The sequence below is a fragment of the Canis lupus genome, chromosome 2 (assembly GCF_048164855.1).
Source record: "Canis lupus baileyi chromosome 2, mCanLup2.hap1, whole genome shotgun sequence".
Taxonomy (NCBI): domain Eukaryota; kingdom Metazoa; phylum Chordata; class Mammalia; order Carnivora; family Canidae; genus Canis; species Canis lupus.
In genome coordinates, this window is record NC_132839.1 from 71,098,622 (window position 1) to 71,125,702 (window position 27,081).

A 27,081-nucleotide genomic window follows, 5' to 3' on the forward strand; every position below is an offset into this window, starting at 1 on the left:
CATTGGAGCTGGATAATCTTTTGTGGTGCAGGTCGTCCTGGGCATCATGCGATGCTGAGCAGCATCCCGGGCCTCTACTGCCCAGCAGCCAGTAGCGTCTCCTTTTAGTTGTAACAACCCAAAATGTCTCCAGACATGGCCACATGTCCCCTGTAGGCCGAACTTACATCATTCTGTAAGATGCTCATACAGGGTCCCACAGCCAGTTTCAGGCCAGCTTGTTTTCAAGTCTGAGCCGTTCGTTCACACCCTGTGCTCTTCTTAACCCTGCTCCACACCCGTGAAAGGCTCACAAGACAGTACCTAGCACATCTAGAACCTGGCCAGGCACATAGTAAATGTTCAGTAAACACTAGCTCACCTCCTCACCAAATCCATTTCATCCAAGAAGATTCTTAGGGTCCCACACTCCACAGTTACATCCCAAGGTGTTTATAATCAGAATAGGAAAGGAGCTTAAAATCTACTAGTGATCTTCTCTTGTGTTAGGATACCACACCGGCCGGGGTTTGACTCAGTAAGTGGGGGGAACAGGGGTCACTAAAACAGCAGAGGATGAATCGCATGGTCTTGCTCGCATGCTGAGAAGAGGCGGGAGCTGGATCTTCAAACCCATCTCTTTGTCTTCAAGCCGAGACCTTTCTGAGGTACCCTGTCTGTGTGAGTGGGGCATCTTTTAGACATCTGTATTAGGTTCCTGTTGCTTTTGTAATAAATCACCACAAACCTAATGGATCAATCGGCACATATATTATCTTAGTTCTGAACTCAGATGTCTAAATGGGTTGGCAGGGCTGTGTGCCTCCCTGAGGTTCCAGGGAGAATTCATCCCCCGGCTTCTCTGGTTTCTCAAGCCTCCTACGCTGCTTTCCGTGGCTGCTGCCCCCCTCCATCTTCAAACTTCTGTTTCTGTAGTGACATCTCTTCTTCAGACCTTGATCCTCCTGCCTGCCTCTCTCAAGGACCCTTGTGATGAGACTGAACCGCCTGGATGATCCAGGATCTTTGCCATCCTAATCTCCTTCACTTAATCCTGTCTGCAGAGCCCCTTTGCCCTGTAAGGTGACACATGTACAGGTTCTGGGGGTTGGGACACAGACTTCTTTGGAGGGAATAATTCTGTTATAGCCTCCTTCACGTTCTAAGTTTGCATGAGGGGAAATAAAAACTGAGAAGATGAAATGGCCTTTCCTCTCTTTTATGCCTCCCATGGGCAGCTTGATGCAGTCGACATGCTCCAGGCTTCACACTGACACAGCAGGTTCCCCCGACAACCCCCCCCCGCCCCCCCACACTCTGCAGTTCCGGAAGCCACGCTTGGAAGACATGAAAGTCTTCACTACATCAAACAAGCCTCCGGCGAGAGAGCTGGTTCTGAGAGCACATCAAACCCAAAGTGTTTTCCTGAGACAGTGGCAGCCTCTAATGGGAGGTCTTACCCGCCGCCGAGTCTCATTTATCAGACCCAGTCAGGGGGAGCTGGCCCATGCCAGTTCCCTGCCTTGCCCCTGAGCTTCTCCATCTGTGCACCCAACTTCTTTATTTAAATAAAATATGGGTGAAAATATAAAATCAGGCCTGCTAGAATTATGTCTGAAAGGGGCCCACAGGGGCTCGCCTTATGAGAAAAACAACGCCTGCTTTAGTGATGGATTTTGCCTGCGTTGGCTGTTTACAGTATATTTTTGCTCTCTTACTTATTCTGTTATGTCCCAAATTAATTCATTCAACAAAAGAGTCTGAACACATGCCAGGTGCCAGGTCCTGCGCTCTGTACTAAGGATGCAGAACTAGAGTCAGAGACATTTTCTTTTCATCTGGAGTTGATCATCTAATTGAGAAGACAGACACTCAGACTGATCATTACAGATCAACCTGGGAAGTGTAAATGTAGTGAACTTGACCGTCATGTCTAAAAAGAGAGGAGTTGGAGAGGTCAGCTATATAGGTAAGTGCATTCTTGGTTTAGAAGTATTTACTGAGCACTCCGTACGTTGATCTGGGCACAGCAATGTGGTCTTTGTTCCCAGACCTTACATCTCACAGGAGTGGGGGAAGGGGCCCCCCAACAGATGCAAATTTATAGAAGCCTGACTGATAAACTAAATAATACCTTAACATGAGTGACAAATGCTAAGAAGGGATAAAGTGAGGCACTAGAGTCATGGAAGGCATGGCAGCTTCAGTGAGGGTGAGTAGGAAGGTCCTCGATGAGAAGCCAGCACTGGAGGCAAGAATTGGATGCTATGAAGGAAGCAGCCCTCTGAGGATCATGGGAAGGCTGTGCAAAGGTCCTGAGGCAGGAACTTACTTGAAAAGACCAAGGGAAGCCAGAATGTTGTCAGCAGGGGAAGGAGATAAAGTTAGAGAGATAGCAGGGACCAGTGATGGAGGATCTCATAACTCTCCTAAAGAGTTGGGACTTTCTTTTCTTTTTTATTTTTCCATTCAATTATAATTAACATACAGTCATATTAGTTTCGGTTGGACAATATTATGATTCAACAGTTCTATACATTACTCAGTGCTCATCAAGATCACTGTACTCTTCATCCCCATAACCTACTTCAGCCATCCCCCACCCACCCACTTTGTTCTCTGTATTTTAGAGTCTGTTTTTTGTTGTTGTTGTTGTTGTTGTTGTTGTTGTTGTTGTTAGACATGTCTCTTTCTATTCTGTTTGTTCATTTGTTTTGGTTCTTAAATTCCACATATGAGTGAAATCATATGATATTTGTCTTTCTCTGGCTTATTTTGCATAGCATTATACCCTCTAAGTCCATCCATGTCATTGTGAGTGGCAAGATTTCATTCGTTTTATGGCTGAGTAATATTCCATTGTATATATATATACGCACACACACCACCTCTCCTGTATCTATTCATCTATCGATGGACACTTGGGCTGCTGCCATATCTTGGTTATTGCAAATAATGCTGCAATAAGCACAGGGGTGCATATACCCCTTTGATTAACATTTTGGTTTCTTTGGCTAAAATGCCTAGTAGAGCAAGTACTAGATCATATGGTAGTTCTATTTTTAATTTTTTGAGGACCCTCCATCCTGTTTTCCACAGTGGCTGCACCAATTTACATTCCCAACAACAGTGCACAAAGGTCCCTTTTCCTCCGCATCCTGGCCAATGCTTGTTAGTTCTTGTCTTTTTGATACTAGCCATCCTGACAAGTGCAACTTCTTTGTGGTTTTGATTTACATTTCCCTGATGATGAGTGATGTTGATCATCTTTTCATGTGTCTGTCAGTCATGTATGTGTCTTCTTTGGAAAAATGTCATTCAGGTCCTCTGTCCATTTTTAAATTAGATTACTTGGTTTTTTAGTGTTTGTGTATTTTGGATGTTCACCTCTTATGAGATATATCATTTGCAAATATCTTCTCCCATTCAATACATTGTCTTTATGGTTTTTTTTGTTTTTTTTTAATTTTTTAATTTATTTATGATAGTCACAGAGAGAGAGAGAGAGGCAGAGACATAGGCAGAGGGAGAAGCAGTCTCCATGCACCGGGAGCCCGACGTGGGATTCGATCCCGGGTCTCCAGGATCGCGCCCTGGGCCAAAGGCAGGCGCCAAACCACTGCGCCATCCAGGGATCCCATCTTTATGTTTTATTGATGGTCCCTCACTCTGCAGAAGCAGGGGTTTTTGGTGTAGTCCCCATAGTTTAATTTTTCCTTTGTTTCCTTTGCCAGAGGAAGCATATCTAGAAAAATGTTTCTATAGCCAATGTCAGAGAAATTATTGCCTGTGTTCTACTCTAGGAATGTTATGGTTTCAGGTCTCACTTTTAATCTTGGAGGCCTCGGGGATGCCTGAAGCTCCCATGGTGCACCCGCCAACCTCAGAAAGGCTCCCAGAAGGGAGACATGAGCTTTGAGCTAGGGCTTCAGAGATGATCAGACTCAGTAGTGACATGCAGTGAGTCTGAAAAGGTGGGAAGGAGGTTTCCAGGGAGACAGGGGGAGGAAGGGGTTCTCCACAGAGGAGACCACCAGGTATGGGCCAGGCTCATCGAGAGCTGTGGGTTCTCCTCCTCTGTTGCTGTCTCAGCTGCTTTGGCCCTTTCCCAAAAAGGCTGGAACTTCACGTGGCAGGAGGAACCCAGGCTGTGGAAGTGGGCTGGCCAGGCAGCTGCGGGTCAGCTCGAAGGAAGATTTCTGCTCCCCACCCACAAGAGCCAGGCTGAGCGGAGCCCATGCAGAGGCCTGTGAGTCACAGCCGAGCAGGGGGGACCATGGCTGGGGCCTCTGGTTCCAGGGGGAGCTTTTAGCTCAGCGTTAATGTCTGCCACAGCAACAGGAGCTGGGGGCAGTGCAGATTTGAGGAAGACACCTGGAAAAGAAAAATAAGCTCATCCCTCTGCTCAGAGAAACTCCCAAGAAAAGTCAGGAAAAGGCACAGAGCCTGATGAGGTTGCACATGCACAGAGTGCTTCAACTTGGCCACATGGCACTTGTTCCAGCTTCTCCAGGTCCCGTTTTAAACATCTGAATGTGGGCTTCCTTCTCTGCACTCCCTTACTTAGCCTCAGCACTGACGTGGTGGGAAGACCAGGTGTCAAACCCTATCTCTGTTGCATATTAGGGGAATCACCTTGGGCAAGTCGCCTCACCTTTCTGTGTCGGTTTCCTGGTCTGTTACTTGGAAATAACATTAGCTACCTGGAAAGAGTTTCAGGCACATGGGAATTAGTCATGATGACTGCATACACAGCTACACTGTCAGTGCCTGGCACAGGAGGCTATTATTTTATTTAAGTTCACCTGGACTGAGAGGATTTCAATGGAGAGTCCAGTAGACCTGGGTTCGAATCCCATCTCTGCCACTGCCTCACCAGCTGTGGGACCTTAGCTAAGAGTTTTTACCTTGGGCCTCGATTCTCTCATCAGGAGTGTGCTCAGACTCTACCTGATAGCCAAAGCACCATCATCAATGGCCCCCACTGGCCCTGAAGAGGTCTGGGTTTGAAAACCAAATCATGTGTTGTCCCCACTCATCAATAAAGTGGGCCTGACAGCACATCCCAGGGAACTCCTGGAAGGGCAAACAAGGAGAATGCAAAAGAAAACTGCTGAGAAGCCTGCAAATGCCCAGCCAGCCCCACCCCCCAGCCCACAATAGGCCCACCCATAGTCACATTTGTGGAGGCATCAGACTGAGAGCTGCGAACAAGAAGCAGTTTCATTCTACCACAGATAGTCATGAAGACCATTTGCAGCACAGAACAGAAGTTGATAGAAATGTCCTTCTCCTTCTCTCTTGATCTCAGCGCTGCTAATGTATTGAGCTGCCCACAAAGGCCACCTCCTGCTCACTGCAAGCCCCCGAGCCCCCCTCACATTCCAAGCCCTGTGCTTCCCCATCTCCTCTTCTCCTGCCCAGTTGTTTCCTACATAGGTCAACTTGGTCTCTCAGAAATATGTACAACTTGACATCTCCTCTTTCCCCTGTCTACACAATCAACCCTTTCAAGCAACTGGGAAGTACTCAAGCTGAGATACCATTGGGGTGACCAGTCAACCCTGAGAGTGCCTGAGACTGGATGTTCTGTTTTTAGAGTTGGGACAAGGTGGTCAGCCTAGATGTCCCAGGAGTTTTGATTATCAATCAGTAGGAGTTCAGAAAAGGGAAAGGCTGGTGTGGGTCTCAGTCTCGGGCAGGGCAGGACTTTGAAAAACTAGGATGGGTTTCTCTAGAAAGGGACCCTTACACAAGGACTCAAGGAAAGCAGCTTATTTGGGTGATGATCCCAGGAGGTATCAGAAGGGGAGCAGACATGTAAGGTGGGGAAGGAAAGACAGGTGAAGGAAGAGGCTCTTCGGATCAAGTTGCTTCCGTGGGCGAGCAGAGCAGAATCCAGCCAGAGAACTCTGAACAACTGTAGGAAGTACATGTATCACAGTCACTCTCATCCCAAGTCCCTATAGTCAGTCCTGGGAAGGAAGAGGTGTCAACTCTCCAGCCCTTTGGCTTGGCTCCTGGAAAGGCAGACAGAGCCCCCCTGCTGGTGGTGCAGGCAGGCAGGGCATATGGGGCCAGCAATGAGATACAGAAAGCCCATGGGATAGAGGTGGACCACCACCCGCCTCTGCTTGGCCATTCTAGGGTCTTGAGCCAGAGAACACCATGCATCCACAGGATTTGAGATACCATATAACCCAGGGACTGTGGCTCCTTCAAAGCTGTAGACCCAGTGCCCAGCACAGCACCAGCTCACTTCAGGGGCTCAGTAATTTGTGTTCACTGAATAGATAAACCAAACCATTCTGCAGCTGGGAAAACCAAGACCCAGGCTGAGAGTGTGCTTGCCTCCAGTTATGGGTGTCCCCAGGGTCCTGGACCTTATTCCAGGCTGCCTTATTACTGCAGCACCCATACCAAAGACCCGTCCTTAGCCACAGACCCACACTTGTCTGTTTCAACACCCCAAACAAGGAAGAATGTTAAAGCTTAAAGTATGCCCACAGAGAACTTACCACCAAGCCCTCTGACCTCTGTGTTCATTGGAATATAAGCTCCTGATCCCACTTAGTAACAGATCATCAGTGTGGTTAGCCCACCCAATAGACCACGTCACTGTGGGTTTGTCCCAATAGATTTTAATTGTGCTTTCTGACCTGCTAATTAGCTGTCCTCACTCATTAGGATGATTAGTTCCTCATTTTTAATTAGAATTGGCAGAGTCAGTTTGGCTTTATGTGGCCCATTTGCTCCTAAGGCTCTTCAAAAACATCCTCTCTTCCAGAAACTCCAGAGTGGAGATGTTCAAACCTAAGAATTTGACGTAGAAGTCCAGATTAAAGAAATTCCACTAGAATAACCATTCCACTGTCAAACCATGCTAATTGGAAGTCAAGAGGGGACTCATTTTGTGTTTCAGTGGAGAGGAATTTGGGGAGGAATTTAACAAAGTCAAATTGATCCCAGGCAAATGCAAGATAGAACCACAGAGGGCAGCTGTTAATGAGACTGAGAGGCACTAATTGTTTTTTTGCAAACATTTTCCACATTTTCCCAGGTTTTTATTTACATTCTTAGCTGCCATCTCCCAACAGTGTCCCCGTCTGCCTGTACTCTCCCTCTGTGACCCTGGCTCTACTCTATAAGGGACCACTCTCCAGAGCACAGTCTCCCTCCTGCTAAAACTTCATGCCTACAAACTCCTGACCCCCCACCCCAGCAGGACAGCACTGATCCAGCCTGGGATCCAGCCAGCTCTGTATAGTCCTGTACAGACATGCCTATGCTGCCCCCAAACAGACACCCTCTAAACCCACTCCCATGTGTCCTTCCCCTGATAATTCCTTGACCACGTAATGATTCTCCACTCCCTTAAAAGACCCATTTATTAATCGTTATTTCTTATTTATTCATCCATTCACTATTCAACAAACGTCCTTTAAGGAACACAATTTGCTATGGAGAAGGTGACAGTGAGCAAAAGAAACATGTTACCTGTCCCCAGAAAAGCAGGATAAACAAGCAAAGGAATAAAGAAATAAAAAAGATAATGATAGTGACCATGGGAGGTATGGAGGGGGGGTGGTAAAGGGACCTCCATTTAGGCACACACTTGAGTCTCATTCCCCCTCCTGGAGGAGCCTCCCTTTCATTTCTTTACAAGACATGCTCCATGTGGGCAAGACCCCAAGCTTGGGTCAGGACCTTTGCTGGTTACCTGCCTGGACTGTAGTTAAGCTGAGAGGAAGGGAAGAAAGGTGCCACCGCATACAAGTCACATACTGACGGCCAGTCCCATGCTGAGTAAATTGCCCATATCCTGTGTGCCCTGAAGTCCCTCCGACGCTGGGTGCATTTCCAGCAGTGGGCACCATCTGAGCAGGATGGGAGCTAGAAACTCCCAGAAAGGACAGTGCACACAGCAGACAGGGCAGTTGGGAATTCTCAAACAGGGAGTCTCACTTCTCCTCTCTGGCCTCAGCCTCCCCATGTGGAAGGTGGGGATGGGGCTGGACACTTGAAGCCTGGTTTTGCAGCATCTCAAAATGCAAAAGAAGCAAACTGCCTTTGCTCCCTCAGTTCAGACCAATGGCTTCTGATGACTTGTAGCTCTTCTTTACCTGAGATCAGCAATGTCTGATGCCAGCTCCCTGTGGAGTTTATCCCTCCCTTTCTAAAATAATTTAAAACCCCACAAAGGGCAATCTTTTCAAGAATGTGGCACATAGGAGGTACTTGATACATTAACTCTTTCTTTATTGCTGTAATTGCCCAGGAGAGATGTGGTCCAGGAGAAAGTTAATCTTATGGTAGGTCTGACTGTTTTGACTCCGTGGATTCCCAGATGCTAAAAGCCCCGGAGGACCGAAGCAGAGCCTGCTCCTTGCTCACCACTAATGTTCCAGTGCAGTGGCTGGCACATAGTCAATACTCAACAGGCACTTCAGTAATGGCATGATGGAAAGAAGGAGAGCTTTAACAGTTGATAGGATTGAGCCTTTACAATGTGTTCAGCACAGTGCTTAAACACTCATTTGATCCCCAAAACAATGCTACAAGGTAGGCGCTGTCCTCATTTTATAGATGAGAAAATTGAGTCATGAATATGACTTGTTCATGGTCCCGCAGGCTGTATGTGAAGAGTTTATCTGACTCCAAAGCCAGTGCTCCTGGCCACCAATGTGGCCGCCTCATTATGGTAAAAATTTACCATATGCCAGGTAAGTGCTACAGCTGGCTTCACTGAGATGCCAGGTAGCTCATCAAGTGCCCAGATTACAGGTGGGGAAACTGAGACTCGCAGAAGGACCAAAGCCTCCCACCTATTGGCCATGGAGCCACAAGTGCCCACTCGGAGTCAGGACAGGACAAGCCTCTGCCAGAGGTTCTGGGGAGCACCTGCCACATCTCCCATCCTTCCCTACCTGGGAAGCACACACCCAAAGAGGTGGACACCCCCTCTGAGGGGTCAGACCTGCCTTTTCCCCATTTGGCTGAACAGGCATCCTCCAAGGTGAATAGCTTCTGGAGCAGATAGCCACCGCCCCACAGGGGAGCACTGCTCCCCTTCCCACACCGAGTGCATTCTGGTGCCAGCTCCCTGCAAGCTGCAGGTGTGTGTTCTGTTGATATACTCCTGGTTGTTGTCCTAAAACAAACCTGCTTGGGAAACAGTGCTTTTGCCCTTTCTCCAGTGTCTCCTAGAGGATGGGCAGGGGAGAGGGGCTTTTCTCTGAACCAGAAGCTCCTGGTGACAGGTTGTGGGGCCGTCTGTAAGTCATCTGGCTTCTCTGTGCTTCAATTCCCTCAACTGCCAAATGGATATTAGGATACCTGTCTCCTAAGATAGTTACATGAACTCACCATGCAGACTAGTAGATTCTGACAATGCCCAGCACGGGGCTTCTAGTGCAAATGTTGGAGGAAAATGGATGCATGAACAGACAAAAAAAGACTAAGTCTAGTGAGATAAACACAGCAAAATATCCATGAAGAATTTTCAAAATTATTATATTAAATTGAAAAAATTTAAAGGTATTTTTAAAACTGGTGCTTGCAGGGAAAATGTGTTTAAAGGATTGAGTAGCATATGGGCACACCTGTGGGGATGATAAAGGGGATTTAAGAGCCTTTATTAAAGGACTTTTAAAATTGGTGGTAATGGTTCCATTAAAAGAAGGTAATGATATGAATTATAGAAAAGTTTGGACAGCTGACCTTTATTTCTTGTACACAAAAATGAAATACAATTTTATATTTTACCCAGATACCCGGCAAGAGCTAGAAAACAGAGGACGGGGGGCAGGGGCAGGAGGTGGCGGAGACTGCAGGCCATGTGCAGGAAAGCTGCCAGAAGCAGAAATGACAGAGATGCCTGCTGGAGTACTGCAGGTGCACATTGCCAAGCAGGTTCCATTTGGTCCTTAAAACAATGCCAAAGAGGTAGGGGCTATTGCTGCCTTCATTCTGAGCTGGGTTTTCCACAGTTTCCCGAGAGCCCCCATCTGGTGGCTCACCCACCCTCTCCGCACATCCTTCAGTTACCCACACCCTTACCAGCATTTCCTAGGATCCACTCACACACAAACTACACGTTGGAGTCTGCTTCTGGGGGAAGCCAGAATAAGCTAGCCAAATAAAATAACAAGTAATGGCCAAATAAGATAACAAGGTATGTTGGCCTAGAGACATAACCGCTTGGGGCTTACTTGCAAAGTCTAAGCCATGCCACACTACTAGGCAGTGGTATGAGTCCTCGATGTGACGAGAACCCCATGCAAGTTATGCCAGGTACAGGGTGGAAGCAGTAGCATGAATCCACTGTCATCTTTTTATCCTTTTAAACTGAGAGGTACGGTCAAAAGAAGGCAGGATTTTGGGATGCCTGGGTGGCTTAGTTGGTTGAGTGTCTGACTCTTGATTTTGGCTCAGGGTTGTGGGATCGAGCCCCATGTTGGGCTCCATGTTCAGTGGGGAGTCTGTGTCTCTCCCTCTCCTTCTGTCCCTCCCCCTGCTCATACTCTCTCTCTTTCTCTCTCTCTCTCTCTCTCTCTCAAATAAATAAAGAGGCACCTGGGTGGCTCAGTCAGTTAAGCATCTGACTTCAGCTCAGGTCATGATCTCTGGGTCCTGGGATCAAGCCCTGAGTCAGGCTTTACATTCAGCCAGGAGTCTGCTTATCTCTCTGCCCCTCCCTACCCCACTAGTGCATGTGCTCTCTCTCTCTCTCTTTCTCTCTCAAATAAATTAAATTTAAAATCTTTTTAAAAATAAAATAAATCTTTAAAAAATTTTTTTTAATTGAAAGAAGGCAGAATTTTGAGTCTGAAGATCCAAATTTGCGTCCTCTTTTGTGGGGCGACCTGGTCAAGTGGAGGCTGGTCATGCAGATGGCAAATGGATTCACCCAAGACAGAACAAAAGAGAAAGTTTATTGAATGCACTGCAAGGGAGCAGCGGGCAAGAGAGCAGAGGAGAGACTGTCTGCCATGAGGGGTGGTGGGGGCTATAGTATTGAGGGTAATGAGGAGGTTTGGGAATGTATGGAATTTTCTGGTTTTGACACCTGCGCCCAGGTGTAAGTAGCCCGTTGGTGAACTGGGGCCTATGGCTGTTTCAAGGCAGGTCACTTAGGGCACCTGTTTGCATTCAATCCAGGGGTTACTATGGGCCCATGTGCCTTGGTCAGGTTTCCATTGCTCAAGCCTGTTGCCTAAAAGTAGCCTCTGTGTCTTCCACTTACAAGTGGGACCAGTAACTTCAGCCCTTCCTCTTCTAGAGTCTCAGTTTCCTAATCTGTAGTGATAGTTTATAACTCAGAGTTTGGTCATGAAGAAAGATCTGTGCAAAATCTTTTTGTAAACAAGAAGATCTGAAACCAGAGAATTTGGAAGAATTTGTCAAAATCCTTTACTAGAAGGGATTTTTTTTCAATTGCTCTTTAATTTTGAAACACATTATTATAAAATGAGCAGCAACTGCATGCCTACCACAAGAAATACTGATACCTTACCTTGAGAAAACAAGTTATCAAGAGATTTTAGGTAAATATGGTCACGTAACATGACCTTATTACAGAATCTTCCTCCCACATATACCTAACCTGGGTGGCTCAGTTGATTAAGTGTCTGCCTTCAGCTCAGGTCATGATCTCAGGGTCCTGAAATCAAGCCCCACATCCATCAGCACCCTGCTCAGCGGGGAATCTGCTTCTCCCTCTGCCTATGCCTCTTTCCTTACTCATGCTTCCTCTCTTGCTTTCTCTCTCTCTCAAATAAAATCTCTTTTTTAAAGTTTTTTTTTTTTAAAAAGCAACAACCAAACAAACTTTACACAGGAAAAAAAATGGCCAGCAGCAACCAATAAAGAATATTCTAGCATAGTACATTCTGTCTCAACCCTTCAGAAACAGCATTGACCAGGGAAGGGGATTCAAAAACCCCTAAGAGCCCTTACTAACACCCCTGATTTGTGGGGAATATAGAGTGAGGAGGTGAGTCAGCAATCCTGAGAAAAGATACCTTCCCCCAGAGCTTCTCAAAAGGTTTCTCACTTTCCAAGACTTTTTTCTAATTTGAGGAGACCTGTTGAAGCCCACAGAAGCTGAGTGTACTCCTAACCTCTGGGAATGGGCTCTGGTACACGTCATTTAAAATCTCAGAGGCTAGAATAGAACCCAGATGCTCCAGAAAAGCCTGCCAGCAGCCCCCACCCCATTTTCTCTACTCTCTACCTCCAGCATGCCCTCCATTCACGGAAAAGTACTGAAAGACATGTTCATGCCTCAAACTGTGATTTGAAAGACACCCTGGAAGAAGATAAGAGAAAGTGTCAGTGATGAATCACCATATCAGAGAAGGTGGAAATCTGGATGGAGTTACTCACTCTATGTAAAGACAGACAAAGAGCAATGGCTTAAAGAATGTGCCAACATAGAACAAGTAGAAGGAAAAAGAGACAAGGGATGTCAAAGATAAAGAAGGGAGAGATTGCCCAGAGCATGCAAAATCTGTGTGAAAACAAGAGAATAAAGTCATTCAGGAGATGAAAGATATGGAAGAGGGACAAAATCGATCCGACATAAAGATAATAACTGTCTCTGGGGTAGAGCCCAACAAGTAGAACAGAAGAGTTCTAAGTCTAAGGTGGGAAGTAAATGGAGAACGGATCTATGCTTGAGAGGGACATGCTATGTTCTAAGAAAGACTATTACAGGGAGACCAGCACTAGACACATCATAGTGAATGGTTAAGTTAATAGTTTCAAGCATAAGGAAAGATTTCTTCGGGGCCTTAGGTGGAAAAAGCCAATCATCTAAAGGAGAAATATTAGACTAGCTCTAGGCTTCTTAATAGCAACAGTCAATATCAATGCCAAGTACCAAAACAAGTGGAGATCATCTCTGGATAGAAGGTTCAGGGATGAATTCTGTTTCCTTTCATACTTTTCTATAGTGTATGCTTTCTTTAATTGTTAGAAATGGGTAAATATTACTCATGACAATCAGAAAAATATAGTAACACTATTCTCATCTTGAAAAACAACACAAAAATAAAGGGCCTACCAGAAATTCCTTCTGTTTTTTGTTTTGTTTTGGTTTTGGTTTTGGTTTTCATGAGAGGCAGAGAGAGGCAGAGACACAGGCAGAGGGAGAAGCAGGCTCCATGCAGGGAGCCCGATGTGGGACTCGATGTGGGACTCGATCCTGGGACTCCAGGATCACACCCTGGGCCAAAGGCAGGCGCTCAACAGCTGAGCCACCCAGGGATCCCATCCCTTCTGTTTTTATATCGACCCCATTCTTTCTCATTTTACCGTGGATTAAAGAAACAGTGAGAGGCTCTTAGGAAACTAAACTATCAGTGCTGGCAGACAAAGAGAAACAAACTAATTCCAGGATTTGGGAGGGCATTCAAATAAAACCATGAAGACTTCTAAGTTCCCTTCCCATATTTAAAAAATTATAAGCATCTTGGTCTTACTTGCATCACAATGGATTCGTTAAGACTCACAGTGGCAGTCACTCACCCTGGAGGAGCTGGAATCTCACTGGTGGTAGGATTTGAGGAAATTAGTTTCTTAGGCCTCAGTTTTATACATTAAATGGGAAAAATAGTAGTCATAGCTATCACATAATTGTGGTAATTAAATGAAATAAAGCCCTGAAGAAACAAAGATACATGTGGGGAGGCAGGTGTGTCAACATTCTCTGCGTCATTGTGAGCTGACGTGCCAGCGTCAGAAATATTAACAGAGTTATCCACAGATGCTTCCAAAACACACCTAGGGAAATCAGGGAAGGTGAAACACCAGCCTTCAACCCTGTTCAGGCTCCACATAGCTGTGAACTAACCCCCAAGGATATGCTGCAAGGCTCACAGCAGTGTTAGCTGTCCACCACTGTGGGACCACCCCAATGCAGTCAACAACTAAGTGTGTGACACAAACACTTTCAACAACATCTGCTCTCTACAGACCTAAAGGCTGGTTTTAGCACATTTCAATGTGTAACCATTGTTCCTGCACAGTTTGATAGATACCTTCAAGATATGGAAAGCCTACTTTCAGTTAACAGGATATCCAATCTTTTCAAAATCAAATTTTGAGTGTCTAATTCAAGTAAGTAAATATCGATCAAGTATCTACTCTCTGCCAAAGAGACCAGTGGGGAGGCTGCCTGCCCTGGAGGGCTCATGGTCTGGTGGGGATTGGAGGGACAGTCCCTTCCGAGTCATTTTGATGTGTTTTAGTCCAAGGCTTGCTGGCAGATTAAAGGAGTGATAATAGGGAAAGCTCTGGAGAGACAGGCTGGAGTTATCCCAGCTCTGTGACCTTGGGCTGCGTGGTTGAACTTGATGATGAGTGTTACGGTCGTGTCCAATGCTCACAGTGAAAGTTTTGCCTCTGTGGGGTGACGTCTCTGAATTCTTCCCCTTTCTTCCATCCCTGCTGCCACCACACAACCCCTCTACACAACCATGGCCTCCCTCCTGCATTGCCTGGCAGCTTCCCTGCAGCCACTCCTCCATCCTGCCAGTCCCCTCTCCAAACAGCGGTAATGTCTACGAAATGCAAGCAGATCACATCAGCCCCTACTTGAAACCCCACATTGGTTTTCTTCCATTGGTTTTCTTCAATAGTAGATCTCTCCTTGATCTATAAGAGGCTGCTTAATTGGTCCTTCTCGCTTTTTCTGCTTCACACTGTTCCTCTCTCCCCTTGCTCAGCTGTCCAGACAGAATGGTCTCTGCTCTAGACCTTGACCCAATCCCTTTCACCTTCCAGGACCTCTGCCCTGCCATCCCTCCACCCAGCAGTCTTCCCCAAACCTTAGTGAGCTGTGTCTCTTCCTTCAGGTCACATCTCTGCCATCACCTCCCAGAGAGACCTCCTTGGCCATTACAAAAGCAGGCTTCCCGCATTGCTCACTGCATTCCTTCTATGCTTATCACATGTTGAAATTACTTATTCATTCACTTCTTTTTTGATAAACAAGTCATCTTTCTCCCCACCACAAACAGATGAGGGAATTCCATGAGGGCAGGACATTGTCCCTGTTGTCCACCACTGTGGGACCACCCCAATGCAGTCAATAATCATGGTCGGACCTTTCAGTGTCTCCTTAGAGTTTGGTAAAGGTACCTCAAGCATTCCCCTGTCACTCCCCTTGTCTGTGGAATGCCAATGTATAGATCTGATTGGCAGAGTGAGAACCCCATTGGGGGAGGGTACAAACAGGCCCCCAGTGGTCATGCAGAGCCCCGGGTCTGGGGTATGGGCACAGGGCCCAATCCCAGGTCTCACTGAGTACTAGAAGAGGAGACTGTCAATTAGGTGTGGTACCCTGCAGACATTTAGAAATGTGTGCAAGTAGTTCAGGTTGCCACAGTGACTAGGGGAGCTCTGGCATCTGGGAGGTGAGAGGTGACAAACATCCTGCAATTGCACAGGACAGCCCTCAAAATAAAGAATTCTCCTCCTTTAATGCAATCACATTTCTACTGAGTAACCACTGCTCCGGTGATGAGTTGGGCCACCACATACCCAGTCACGGGAAGATAAGGAGGACAGAATGATAGTCAGTTGGGCAGAGACTTCCATTCTTTCACGCAAGGATTAATGAGGAAAAGGGCTGGGATTTGGAGATTGTACTCCCAAGCCTGAGTTCTGGCTCTGCTACCCAGGGGTTGGGTAATCTTGGGGAAGTCCAGTGACCTCTCTGGGCTTCAGTTTTCTCATCCAGGTACAGCTGCCAGTACCTGACACACTGAATCAGTAAATGTCAGTTGCCTTGTAAATCAAGTTTGTACATATTATACTCATTTTGTAGCAGATTTCAGCTTGATTCAGAAAGCATTTGGAGAGCCAAGAGGATGACTCACCTCTCATTTGGATGGGCCAGATCAGGGAGATGGTTTGTATACTTTTAGGAGTCATAGGCTAACTCCAGCATCCATTCTTGAGACTGTCACTCACCCAGGCAGAGCCGGCTCTTATGCAGAGGGTGCTACCCTGCCGTCGGAGGTGGATGCTGGCGGCATGAACTTCTCAGTGTGATTCACTCTGTGCCCTTGCCCTGACATTGCAGGGGGCATCCCATTCATCCTGACCGGCGAGTTCTTCCAACAATCCCAGAGGCCAGCTGCCTTCATCATTGCGGGCACCGTCAACTGGCTCTCCAACTTTGCTGTCGGGCTCCTCTTCCCATTCATTCAGGTATGACTGACCCGTGGTCTCTTGCCCACGGGATGCCCTCTGATTCAGCAGCCCTCTGCGTGAGGGGTGATCCGCAGAGCAGAGTTGAGTCTCTCAACTGGAAACTCACACTGTTGGCCGCAGGAAGGCAGAAATGGGCCATGGCTCCAACCCTGAATCCTCTTTCTCCTGCCTGCACCTGCCAGGAGCTGCCACTAAATGCAAAGGACTGCCTCATTGCCAAGGGTCTGCAAGGAAACCTGGGTTAGAATCTCAGACCTGCACTTTCACAATGTGCTTATCAGGGTGTTAGGCAAAGTCCATGTTATAGTTACAGTGCACACCGCAACATGCCATGCATATGACATCCTTGTTGTCATCCTCATAACCAAGCTCATGGGGTCGCTGTCCCAAGGGTGACGGGGTGGACAGGAAAATGTAAACTTGGGAAATGGATACAAGTTCCTTTTGTGTAGGTGAAGAATCTATTCATTCACTCACTCATTTATTCAGCATGTTTTTATTGAGTCCCTGCTCTGTGCTGGGCACTGTTTCAGGCAGTGGGGATACAGTGGGAACAAAAACCCGTGTTCTATGGTTCTGAGCTAAAAAGGGAGGCAGAGACCTGAGTGAAGTGAAGCAGCCCAGGAATGGAAAAGTCCAGGCAGAGAAACAGCAAGTACAAGGGTCCTGAGGCAGGGCCATGCCTGGCCTGTATAAGAAACAGCAAAGAGGCCAGTGTGGCTGGAACAGAGTGAGCAAGGAGGATGAGGAAGGCAGGGAATAAGATCAGAGTTCTCTGGGAGCAGGAACACAAAACACAAGGATGGATTTATTTATTAAAGTGTTTTGTTTTTTTGTTTGTTTTTTGTTTTTTTTATTCATGAGAGAGGCAGAGACACAGACAGAGAGAGAAGCAGGCTCCCTGTGGGGACCCCGATGTGGGATTCGATTCCGGATCGTGGGATTCAATCCCAGATCCCGGGATCATGCCCTGAGCCAAAGGCAGACGCTCAACCGCTGAGCCACCCAGGCATCCCAACAAGGATTTAAAAGTGGGCCCCCAGCTGCATTCCAAAGAGGGTCAAGCTTCTCTGCTCTAATGCTCCCAGAGCTCCCACTGCCCATGATAGAGGTGATGTCAGTGGAGGTGAGAACCCATCAGATGTGAGAGGTGAGAACCCACCATCCCTTCTCAGGGCCTATTTCAACTCTCTCGCCTTCCCCTCAGCTAATAGTCTGCCTGTTAATTGACTAGCTTCAAGCCCAGCATGTCGCAGAGACTCTGCCACAAGCGTGGCTGAGTCCAAGGTCAGAAGCCCCGCCCACAGGCCCACGTGGTGGTTACTCCTGCTTTACAGAGTGGTTACTCTGTGCCACGTCCCCTGCACGTGGCATGGCTTTTTCTGTGCTCAGATATCCACGCAGCCCTGAGCTGGGGTGTCCTGTCCTTCTCACTTTGCTATAGAGAGGCTGAGGCTCAGGGAGCAGACACTGTCAGCCTGAGGTCCTGCGGTCACCATCCAACCCGGCCCCTCTGCCCACAGCCTCTTCCTGGTGGACATTCTCTGTCATTCATCAGTCTCCAAGTTAGAGGCCGACTCTCCGTGTGACTTTTACAGCATCTCTGACCATCTTAGCTACAAGCACTCTGCCTCTGAGCGTAGGTGCCTTGGGGGCTCCTTGGGCCCGACACCCATTTCCTCCCATCCTTGGACACCTTCAGCAGCAGGGCCAGAACATAACAAGTAGTCTTTTCAATTGACTTCAACCCTTAAACAGTTTCTTCGTCTTTGGTTCAAAGCCAGCAGAGCCAGGAGTCAGTAAAATATTCATTATTATGGGGAAAGCGAACTTGAAACCACTCCTTTGTCAATGCACATCCCCCTACCACCCCTATAATTTAAGTGGAGAAACTCTAGAGCCCTCACCTGGCCCAGCACTAAGCTTTCTATGTCACTGTACCCTCACACAAAACACGCCATCTCCCTTTCCTGCCGCAGTTTAGGAGTGGACGGCACAGACGTGACACTGGCATTTGCTGAGCGCTTGCTGTGTGCCAGGATCCTCTCAACCCCTGTCAATGCTGGGAGGTTATGCCTTCATGTCTCCCTTGTACTGACCAACAGACTGGAGCTCGGAGAGAGGCAGCCAGTCCCCAAGGTCACCCCCGTGGGAAATGACAGAGTGGGATTTGAACCCAGTCTCTCATCCTCACCTGTAAGACAAGGTCATACAGCAGGTGATTTCATCCTACAGGTCCATTTTAACTGGGCTTGAGGAGTTAATTGATGTTTAAACACACACATGCACACACATAGGCACACAGGCGTGCTCTCTCACACACAGGCACGCATCTCAGAGAAGTCTCCAGCGGATTGGACTCATCTGACCTTTATTTCATGTTGTTGATTTGGCAAATCACAGCCCATCCGCGGCTTCTCCCAGACATAGAAGTCATGCTGCCTCTGCCTTGAGATGCTGCCTGGACTCAGTGTGCGGGGTGAGCGGGGGACAGGCTTGTGCTGAGTCCTGGGAAGCTGTGCTACCCCCGCCTGCACAGCTGGATTCCTCGTCAGGGAAGGGGCGAAGGAGAAGACAGCGACCACGCCAGAGCAGGTCCACGTGCAGTCACACCATCACACAGAAGGTCGTATTACCGCCACGCGTCAGTCAGGATGGGTTGGGTTTGCTGCAGGAAGAAACAGCCCCCACGTCTCAGTGGCTTTAAATCACCCAGGATTATGTCTTACTCATGCCAGGTGTTCATTGCGGGGGTTGCTGGAGCTTCTGTGTCCGGCTTCCCGACTCAGGCCCTGCAGGTCAAAGGCATGTGGCAAGCCTCATACCCATCCATTAAGGCCATGACCTGGCAGCGACACAGGTTACCACTGTCCAAATTCCCGTGACTGAAAGCCACACCTTAGCCCAGGGGAAATGCAAACTGCCTCATGTCCAGAAGGGAAGAGCCAGAAATCTTGTGTCCTTCCTTAATGACGGCCATAGCCCAATCTTTGAGGAGGGAAGTCAGGCTCAGCAGGCTCAGGACACTTGCCCAAGGCTCTGGACCAGTGAGAGGAAGATCATGGTCACCCCCATGGATGTCACCCCCATGTGCCTTTTCTTGGCCCACAGGGCTATTGTGTGTGTCAAACTTTTTGCACAATAAACCAGTTTCTGAGTCTCGACCAGATGTTTAGGGGATCATGTTCATTCCAAGTGGCTCACTTCCAGCTGAGTGTCCAAGAGTCTAGGAGGTCTCCGGGGCCATAGCTCTTCCTGGAACACCCTGTCATGATGTGCTGGAGTGTCTGAGGGACTCCCAATGGTTAGAATGTCCCTCCTGCAAGAGCCCCAGGGGAACCCCTGAGCATGCTGACACCATCACTGTTATTAAAAATGCACCCATTCACACCATAGGCATGATCTCATGTGCCAGGATTCACAGAGTTAGCCCGAGGGCCTCATGGAGCCTGGCCTGGAGCAGGGGAATCAGATCAGTGCCCAGCTCAAGGGCTCAGGGCCAAGAGGCATGCCCCCTGCTCACAAAGCTGAGGCCCCCATGCACACACGACACAAGGCTGCATGTCTGTCTTTGAACACTCAGGCCAGCTGTGTCCTCTCAGATGTGTCAAGGGCACAGGAGTCACAGGAGAGCTGTGGGCACCCATCCTTAGAGGCTTAGGTTTGGGGTTTGGGACAAGGCAAGGAGAAGTATAGGGAGCAGCAAAGAAAGAAAAGTGATGGGGGAGGACCTGGGAGGCAGGTCTCTGACCCCTGAGCTATTGGGCTCAGATCTGGTCACTGCCTTTGGCATTTTGAGGCTAGAGCTGGACAGATCTGTGGCTCCCACACCAGAGAGACCACCTGACCTTGGCCTTGACCTTGCCTGGCAATGTCTGCAGCCACACAAGGGACATGGGCCTGTGGTCGGAGGAGCCAAGGATGGATGGATAGAGAGACAGACAGACTGATGGATAGCTAGAGGACTGGGGGAGGAGAGGGGACAGCTTGACTTAAGGACGCTCATCCAACGCTTCCACCCAAATTAGTCCAGAGGTGGGAGGAGGGCATTGCAGGGCAGATGGATTGAGACCCGCACTAAGGATAAAGGGGAGAAGCAGAAAAACAGACAAGGGAGGATCGTTGCCAGGTCCAGTGACAGGTCAGGAGGCACGGAGCCCCGGGCAGGGGAAGGCTGGGGGGAGACTGAGGACAGATCAGCGCCACCCGCCCTGCCCCGCCTTGGCCCCGGAGCCCTGCGGTAATGCATCAACTCAATGACATGACCCCATGGCATCATTTCCCTGGGCATCTTTCTGCTTTGCGTGCCAAGCCCCAGAGCAGACGTTTTACGTACATTTTCTCAGGAGCCCCTTGCAGGGTTCATGACGTCAGTCAGTGTTTGAGGACGGTGACTGGGTCCCTCTCTGGGGGCAGAACACAGGGCCAGCTCTCTGTGGAGACAGTCACTGACACTCTTCCCCTTCCTCTCCTTCTCCTTTTCCTTCTACTTATTCCCCCTCCCCCTCCTCCCCTTCCTCCTCTCCTCCTCTTCTCTCCCTTCTCCTCCTCCTTCCCCCTCCTCTCCTTCCTCTTTCCCTGTAAAGTTACAAGGGGATTCTAATGACCAATGATGCAGGCTCATCGCAGAGACTGTAAAGTGGTGAGGCCAGGCATGTTCATGGCTTAATGACACCGTTTCCTTCCTTTCTTCCAAATCTCCGTGATTTTTCATATGTATAAAAATCAAAACCAATTTTTTCCGTTTGGTTCTTTTGCTCTTCTCACCTGGCATGATATCGTGAGCCTGTGGGTATTCCCAAGGCAGATTCCCTCTGGAAGCCAAGCTCCTGGCAGCCAGGGCATCTCCAGTGTCTCTGGGTTTGGGGACCATTCAGGACACCTGGAAGGTGCGATCTCTGACTCAAGCCCAGCACCCTTGCTGGCCACCCTGATGGAGACACTGGCCAGGTGTGGCCACATTCAGATTCTGTGACATGTCAGCCTCCTGACCCGGGATGGGGAAGGTGGCAGGGATTTGTTTCCTTTCTGGATGGGGGCTTGCCAGGGCAGAGGCCAGGCTCAGGGGCTGCTGTTGGCCGCAGCGATGGCACTAGAGAAACACGGGATGTACAGGCTCTGGTTTGCACCCCCGCCCACCCAGACCCTCCCACGGGCACAGCTTCTGCCCCTGCAGACTCCACAGAGGACCATCTCCCTTCCCCAGCCCCTTCCAGAAGTCATCTCAGTGACAACCCAGAGCCTGAGTCTGCTTGCGCTGCCACGACCAAGTACCACAGACTGGAGCTTAACAAACAGGAATGTGTTTTCTCACTGTTCTGGGAGCCAGAAGTTGCAGATAAAGGTCTTGGCAAAGTTAATTTCTTCTGAGGCCTCTCTCCTTGGTGGTGTAGACAGCATCTGTTCCCATGTCTTCACATGGTCGTCCCTCCATGTGCATATGTGTCCCAATCTCCTCTTCTTATAAGGACACGAGTCACATCAGGGCAGAGCCCATCATAGGACCTCATGTTACCTTAATCCTCTCTTTAAAGACCCTCCCTCCACGTGTAGTCCATTCTGAGGTTCTGGGGGTTAGAATTCCAACATACGAATCCTGGTGGTGGATACAATTTGTCTCGTAATAGCCACCAAGTGCAACTTTGCAAGCATCCTGATCTTTTCATTTTTTTCCAAAATGTGTCAGTGGCAAATGTATTCCAGCCCCCAAGCAGGGATCTGCAAGGAGCCTGGACTGCTTCCCCAGAAAACACATATCAGAGCCAGCACACTACAGTGACATGACCCAGAACTTCCACATCAGCAGGGGGGCCTTAGGCTAGGCCCTTGCCTGCTCCAAGCCTCAGTTTACCCATCTATAAAATGGAAAATACTCAGTTTACCCATCTATAAAATGGAAAGAGCATGCTGAGGTCATGAGCAGACACCGGGGGCCGCCTGCCTGGACTGCCTCACTGGTGGTCCCAACCACCCCATCTGCAGGTCGACCTCATGGGTCGCATGAGGGCTGAGTGAGTTTACCCAAGTGAAGTGCCAGTAGTACATGGCACAGAGCAAACACCGCAGAAGCACTAGCAATTGTTGTCACCTTCTTGGACTGGGATAAGGATCAAAATGAGCCAGGCTTCTGGGACAGATGCTGCTGGTGCTGCATCCACATCCACTCACCCTGACCTTCTCTACAAACAGCTCAGAATCCTATCGCCAGCCCGTGGCCTCTCTGCGCTGGGCTTGCTCTCAGCCTGTGGGAGGAACAGGCAAAAGGTTGGGACAGCCCGCAGCCGGTGGGGTCAAAAGATAAATACCCAGCTTCCCCCTCCTCGTATGTGTGGGGACAACTCTGGTGTGTGGTCTGTGTCTCCCAGAGACCCCAAGAAGAAGCACTGAGTTCCAGCTGGACACATCCCTTTCTGTCTCAGTCTCCAGGGCTGCCACGACCAAGCACCACAAAGTTAGTGGTTTACAGCAACAGAAATGTATTCTCACACAGTTCTGGAGGCTAGAAGCACAAAGGCAAGGTGTCGGCAGAGTTGGTTCCTCCTGCAAGCTGTGAGGGAAGGCTGTGTTCCAGGCCCTTCCCTGAGCTGCCAGTGGCTTTCAGTTCCTTGGCTTGTCTGCATCACTCTGATCTCTGCCTCCGTGGGCACATGGCCTTCTCCCTCTGTCTGTCTCCACGCCTCCCGTATTGACACCAGTGACCAGCTCTGAGGCCCACCATAGTCTCGTATGACCTCACCTCAACTTGATTACACCTACAAAGACAGTCTCCAAGCAGTGCCACATTCACAGGTCCTGGGGTTAGGGCTGCACCATATCTTTTGGGGGACACAACTGAACCCACAACTCCTTCCCTGTCCAGAGTGACTGACTCATTCCAGTTTGCCAAGACTATAAGCCCAAGACTATAAGTCCCACATCTCAGAAAACCACCTGGTCTGGAGCAGCCCAGGAGACTTGGTCACCGCCTCTCCAGCTCAGCCCCTCCCTGGATCATCTCCCACATTAGTTACTTGCCCCCGTCTGAGGCTCTGTGTCTGGGGACTCCCTGCCTGGGGCAGTGCCTATAACACTAGAACCATCTCCAGTACAGAATAGCTTGGTGACTAGTAGCTGCTGTAGCTGTTTGTTTTCCTTAGTCCCCTTATTTGCCAGGCACTATGTTAGACATAAATGAGACACAAGAGAAAATGCACAGACTTTGATGTCAGACAGCTTGACCTTGAATCCTGACCACGCCTCTCGGCAATTAGGTGAAGCGCATGCTGGTCAAATTTGCCAACTGAGACTGCTCTCTGACCTGTGATTTTCATGTCTATATAATAAGAGAATTGCCCCAATTTTGCAGTGGGGCTCCCGAAAGAATTAGAGATGAAAGTCAAGTCTTGGGAGTAGTGTCTGCTCATGGACACTCAGGACCGGCTGCTATCATGGTCATTAACTGGTACCGTAAAGGTTGCTTCTTGCCATGTGGTCCTAGGGACATTTGGGAAGAGGAGACAAGACAGAAAAATCAACTCTTGGCGAGTGCTAGAAGCTTACACCGCCACTAACTCAATGAGCCACATCCAGGACAAGTTGCCTCTCAAAGTTTGCCTTCTCCCCCACCCCTTTCCCTTCTCTCCCACACCCTGCCCCTTCCTGCAAAATGTTCTAGATGTGCATGGATGGAGCAGGTTGCCTTGACCCCTGGGGCAAGTAATATCACTGTTTCTCTGCCTTAACCTCAAGCTGCCTTTTCCTTGGGCCCTTGGTATGGTCAGCATCAGTGCATCCCTTGGGTCATTGGTTGTACAAGCTACAGACTACTCAGCCTCTGCCATTAGCACCAGTATTTTCTGGTTCAGAGAAAATTGTATGCAAATATATGCCTGCTTGATTCCACTGGAGTTATAAAATTTCGTTTGAGTTCAGTAAAATCTGGAAGGGAGAAAATTATTCTTTTCAACATGAAAATTATTGGGTCATATCCCAAATGCCTATGCAACTTGAGGAGGAAGCCGATGCAGATCCAGGATCATGGGATCTAAAAGCAAATAAAACTGCCCCCCTAGCCTCTGTGGAGGGTCCAGCTGACATCCTTGGGTCTGGAGGGAGGAGCATCTTTCACTAGCTCCATCTCTGCCAGCACCAATGTGGAGGCACAATCGTGTCCTAACATTTCAGAGAGAACATCGCACTGCTCAGGGGGACAGGTGTGGTTTGTGTTTCACAAAAGGAGGTAAAATGGGGTGTAAGTGGGCGGTCAGCGCAGGGACATTTCAGGCTAAGACTGAGGGAGTCAGTGGGGGTGGGGGTGGCGGGGAGCAGGAAGATGCTGGCAGAGGCCCCAAGCAGGCCCAGAGCAGGCAGCTGAGGGACATAGGGGATCACAGGTGGTTGTGAGGGAGGCCCACCCCAGCACATGAGAGGGATTTGGAGTTTTTCCAAAAGACTCTGGGAAGCCACTGCATGGCTTTGAGACATGATCCATTTTGTGACTTTAAAAGAAGTTTTTGGCTGCCTGGTGGCCACTAGATTCAGGATAGGGGCAGGAAATATGGAGGCTAAGATGACAGAGACCAGGACGGTGGTTGACCGAGTGTGTTGGGGGCGGCAGTGGGGCACTGGGAGAGAGGAGGCTGACTACAGATGAGTGGCACAAGATTTCCGGAGTGGTAGAAACATTCTACGTCTTGACAGAGGTGTTAGTTACCCAGGGCAGTACGCCAGTCCAGACTCACTGAACTCTACACTTAAGATCTGGGCAAGTTACTCTACATAAATCCTATCTGGATTTTTTTTTCAAGTATATTTTTTAAAAAAGGAATAAGATGTTTCAGGGTAAAGGCATCAGGACTCAGGAGCAAAGACAGGTGGAGAGGGAGGAAGTAGTCAGAAGTGATTCAGTTGTCCGTCTTGGCCAAGGGAAGATAGCAGCGGGTGTCTGAGAATGGGTGGGAAAGAGCAGGCCTGCAGGGGAGAGGGGCTGCGAGTGGGAGGCATTGCCAGGGCTGTTAAATGTGGCTTCCAGCCGGGCATGTTAAACAGAAATGCCAGCAGGCAGCCACGGGGCTGTGTCAACCTCATAGGTTCCTGGGCCATTCCCACAAGATCCTAAGTGTACATATGACAGTGACTCAGGAGCCACCACACAGGGCAGAGACAGAAGACATCATTTAAAGACCCCCGCTTCCTTACGGCTTCCCCTAGGGACATCTTAGCATTTCAGGCCGACTCTGCTCCAACAGTGGAACAGCCTTGCCTTTTTAAGCTCTACAGAGTTGGAGGTACAAGCATAAGGAGGCGCTTGACTTCCCATCAGTTCTTAAGTGGCAGCCCTTGCACTGACTCACTCAGGAGCCTGGTGTGACTCACCAGTGAGCCAGCATTTCATGGGTCAGGGTGGAAACCCAGCAGAAGGATTCTATTTTTATCACATCGTGAAAATCTAACTTGAACCAACTTTGGTCCCTTCTTCTCCACGAAAGTGCTCTCATTTCATTCATTTATCCACTCATTCAACATATTAAGAGAGAGCTTTCAGTGAAGCAGGCAACTGTCTTGGGCTGGGATATAATGCAGAGCAGGTGACATGGATCCCACCATCATGGAACTTACAACCCGGGGCCCATGGACTCCAGATGGCCTTTGGATGAGTTTCAACAAGACCATGACATGCCCCCATTCCAGAAATGGCATTGAAAATGTCAAGTGTACGAGATTTTTTCCCCTTTTTGTGGAGAAGAGGACCCGTAACTTTTTATCGCGTTCTCAGAGAGGCATGTGGAATGTCTCCACCCTCACCTGTACTCCCTTCCTCGATCTACTCGAGTCCTGAAACAGCTGCAACCTCTACACCTCTCTCATTCTTCAAGATTCCACTCACTGGTGTCTATTGAAATATGGCTGAACACACCATACTGCCTGCCCCCCCCCATACCTGGGATCTTAGATATACTCAAAATAAAAGGTACAAACTGCTAGAAAACAAGATGGGGTCCCAAGGGTAGAGTTGTAATTATGAGGACAGGTCTTAGAGACCGGATGGGATGAACTGAAGGAGAGAGGCTGGCCCAGAGTGCATCCAGGACAGGGCTGCTGAGAAAGTGGAGGTGATCCCAGGACATGGTGGATAAAGGGCTGGCTCGGGGTCTTCACCAGGGAGTGGTCAAAGAAATGACGGAAGGAAAATTCTCAGACCTGCAGAAAGACCAGTCCTCAGCATGAATGGTCCACCTCATGCTACGCAAACTGGGTGCGAAGGATCCCTTTCTAAATGCAGTGATGTCCAATTTAAGAACACAAAGTTAAAAGAAAATCCTAAAAGTTCCATAGGGAAAACTCAGATACCCTAAAAAGAAATGATAATCAGGTGATGTCACCCTCCTCCTGAGCAAGACTCTACCTGTAGCGTAAGGGACACTGTCTTCAAAGTCTGGAGAGGAAACTCTAATTTTGAAATTAGAAGTCTGTACCCTTCGCATATGAGAGAGAGGAAAAGGCATTTTCAGACATGTGAGGCTCAGAAAGTTTACCGCACGCCTCAGCCACCTGTTACCTAGGGAACTGGATGTACTGGATGTGCCACAGCTCCAAAGCCTGGCCACCAGGAGCCAGTAAGCAAAGTGGTTAAGAACACGGAGTTTGAACTTGCGGCCTACTGCTATCCAATGGGAGCCCTCAAGCAAGGTGTGTAATTCCCTGAGTGCAGAGAACTTAGCTCAATGTCTGGCCCAGAATCCTCAACAGACACAGCTCAGTACTGATACCAGTAGTAATGTCAGGAACGCTCCCAGCTGTGGGCAGAGGCTGGCTCATGTCTGCAGCAGGAGCGCGTGGTCCTGTTTACATGTCTGTTGCAAAGACTAATCATTTAAACTATCCTTTCTTCTTGACGTAGAC

At 48.7% G+C, this 27,081-nt stretch overlaps 1 protein-coding gene across 2 annotated transcripts in view; it reads left to right on the forward strand.

Moving 5' to 3' along the window:
- Positions 1-27,081, forward strand: part of SLC2A9 (solute carrier family 2 member 9) — a 206,111-nt gene that overhangs the window by 176,043 nt on the left and 2,987 nt on the right. For both annotated transcript variants that reach the window (XM_072806326.1, XM_072806315.1), the window contains one exon: positions 16,070-16,197. In XM_072806326.1, coding sequence (XP_072662427.1) covers positions 16,070-16,197 — 128 coding nt within the window. The remainder of the gene's footprint in view (positions 1-16,069; positions 16,198-27,081) is intronic.